The sequence below is a fragment of the Austrofundulus limnaeus genome, unplaced genomic scaffold (genome assembly GCF_001266775.1).
Source record: "Austrofundulus limnaeus strain Quisiro unplaced genomic scaffold, Austrofundulus_limnaeus-1.0 Scaffold773, whole genome shotgun sequence".
Taxonomy (NCBI): domain Eukaryota; kingdom Metazoa; phylum Chordata; class Actinopteri; order Cyprinodontiformes; family Rivulidae; genus Austrofundulus; species Austrofundulus limnaeus.
The window spans coordinates 75,770-76,617 of NW_013953175.1; the positions used below are offsets into that span (position 1 = coordinate 75,770).

Genomic DNA, 848 nt, shown 5'->3' on the forward strand with positions numbered 1-848 from the left:
GAGGTATTAAATTATGTGTTTCCCATTATTAACTGTACTGGTCGGAGGTATTAAATTATGTGTTTCCCATTATTAACTTTTCTCTAAATAATACCTGGAGTTGTCAGACAGCCGCAGGTAACATCGTACGACGTGCTTTAGCAGGCGGGCAGACGGCTCTTTGGAAAGCTGGAGGACCATTTTACCCTGAAGCACACACAAACAACAAACAAACAAATAAATAAATAAACAAACAAACAGACAGACAGACAGAAGCCCTGGACACAACTGATGTAATAAATCAAGTTCATCCGACTCACTAGAATCATGGCGACGTGAGAGAAGCGCTCGTATGTTTGACAAATGTATGCCAGCCCCGTGTCGTCCAGAAGGATCTTCTGAAGGATGAAAGTAGCAACCTGCAAAACAAAGATTCACCGAACTGTTTGATAAACTAAATGTATCCATGGGAACAGCTGRAACAGGAAGTAGCTTCAGTACTGARCCTGAAACCAACATTTTTACAAGTACTTGTAAATAAGTTAATACTCAGGAACAACAGTGGCTCTACAGGTCGTTTATTTGATTCTGCTGACTTTGCAAACAATCTCAATAATAGGTAAAAAAAAAACTTTACTGGCAGTGAAATAACTGGTGAGTTGTTTTATGATGTGGAACATCTGTGTAGAGTCATTATTTTTAAAAACGTGTTCTTTTGGGGATTAGTATTATGCTAGCAGTTTTCTATAAGTTATTCTGCACACTAGCAGCTATTAGCGTGATGCTAGCCTGGTAAAAACCAGACCCTTGTCCTTCACTTGGCTTCATACGAGGGTGTGGACTCTCGGCTATAGAGAAAAGATTCTTGC

The 848-nt window shown here is 39.6% G+C and overlaps 1 protein-coding gene across 1 annotated transcript in view; it reads right to left on the bottom strand.

The window, feature by feature from the left end:
* The window catches only part of cnot9 (CCR4-NOT transcription complex subunit 9), a gene marked incomplete at its 5' end in the record, with an annotated part of 5,910 nt that extends 5,512 nt beyond the window's left edge, over positions 1–398 (bottom strand). Inside the window, 2 exon segments of the mRNA XM_014028508.1 lie at positions 95–186; positions 300–398. Of these exon segments, the coding sequence (XP_013883962.1) occupies positions 95–186; positions 300–398 (191 nt within the window).
* Between the last annotated feature and the right edge of the window lie 450 nt (positions 399–848).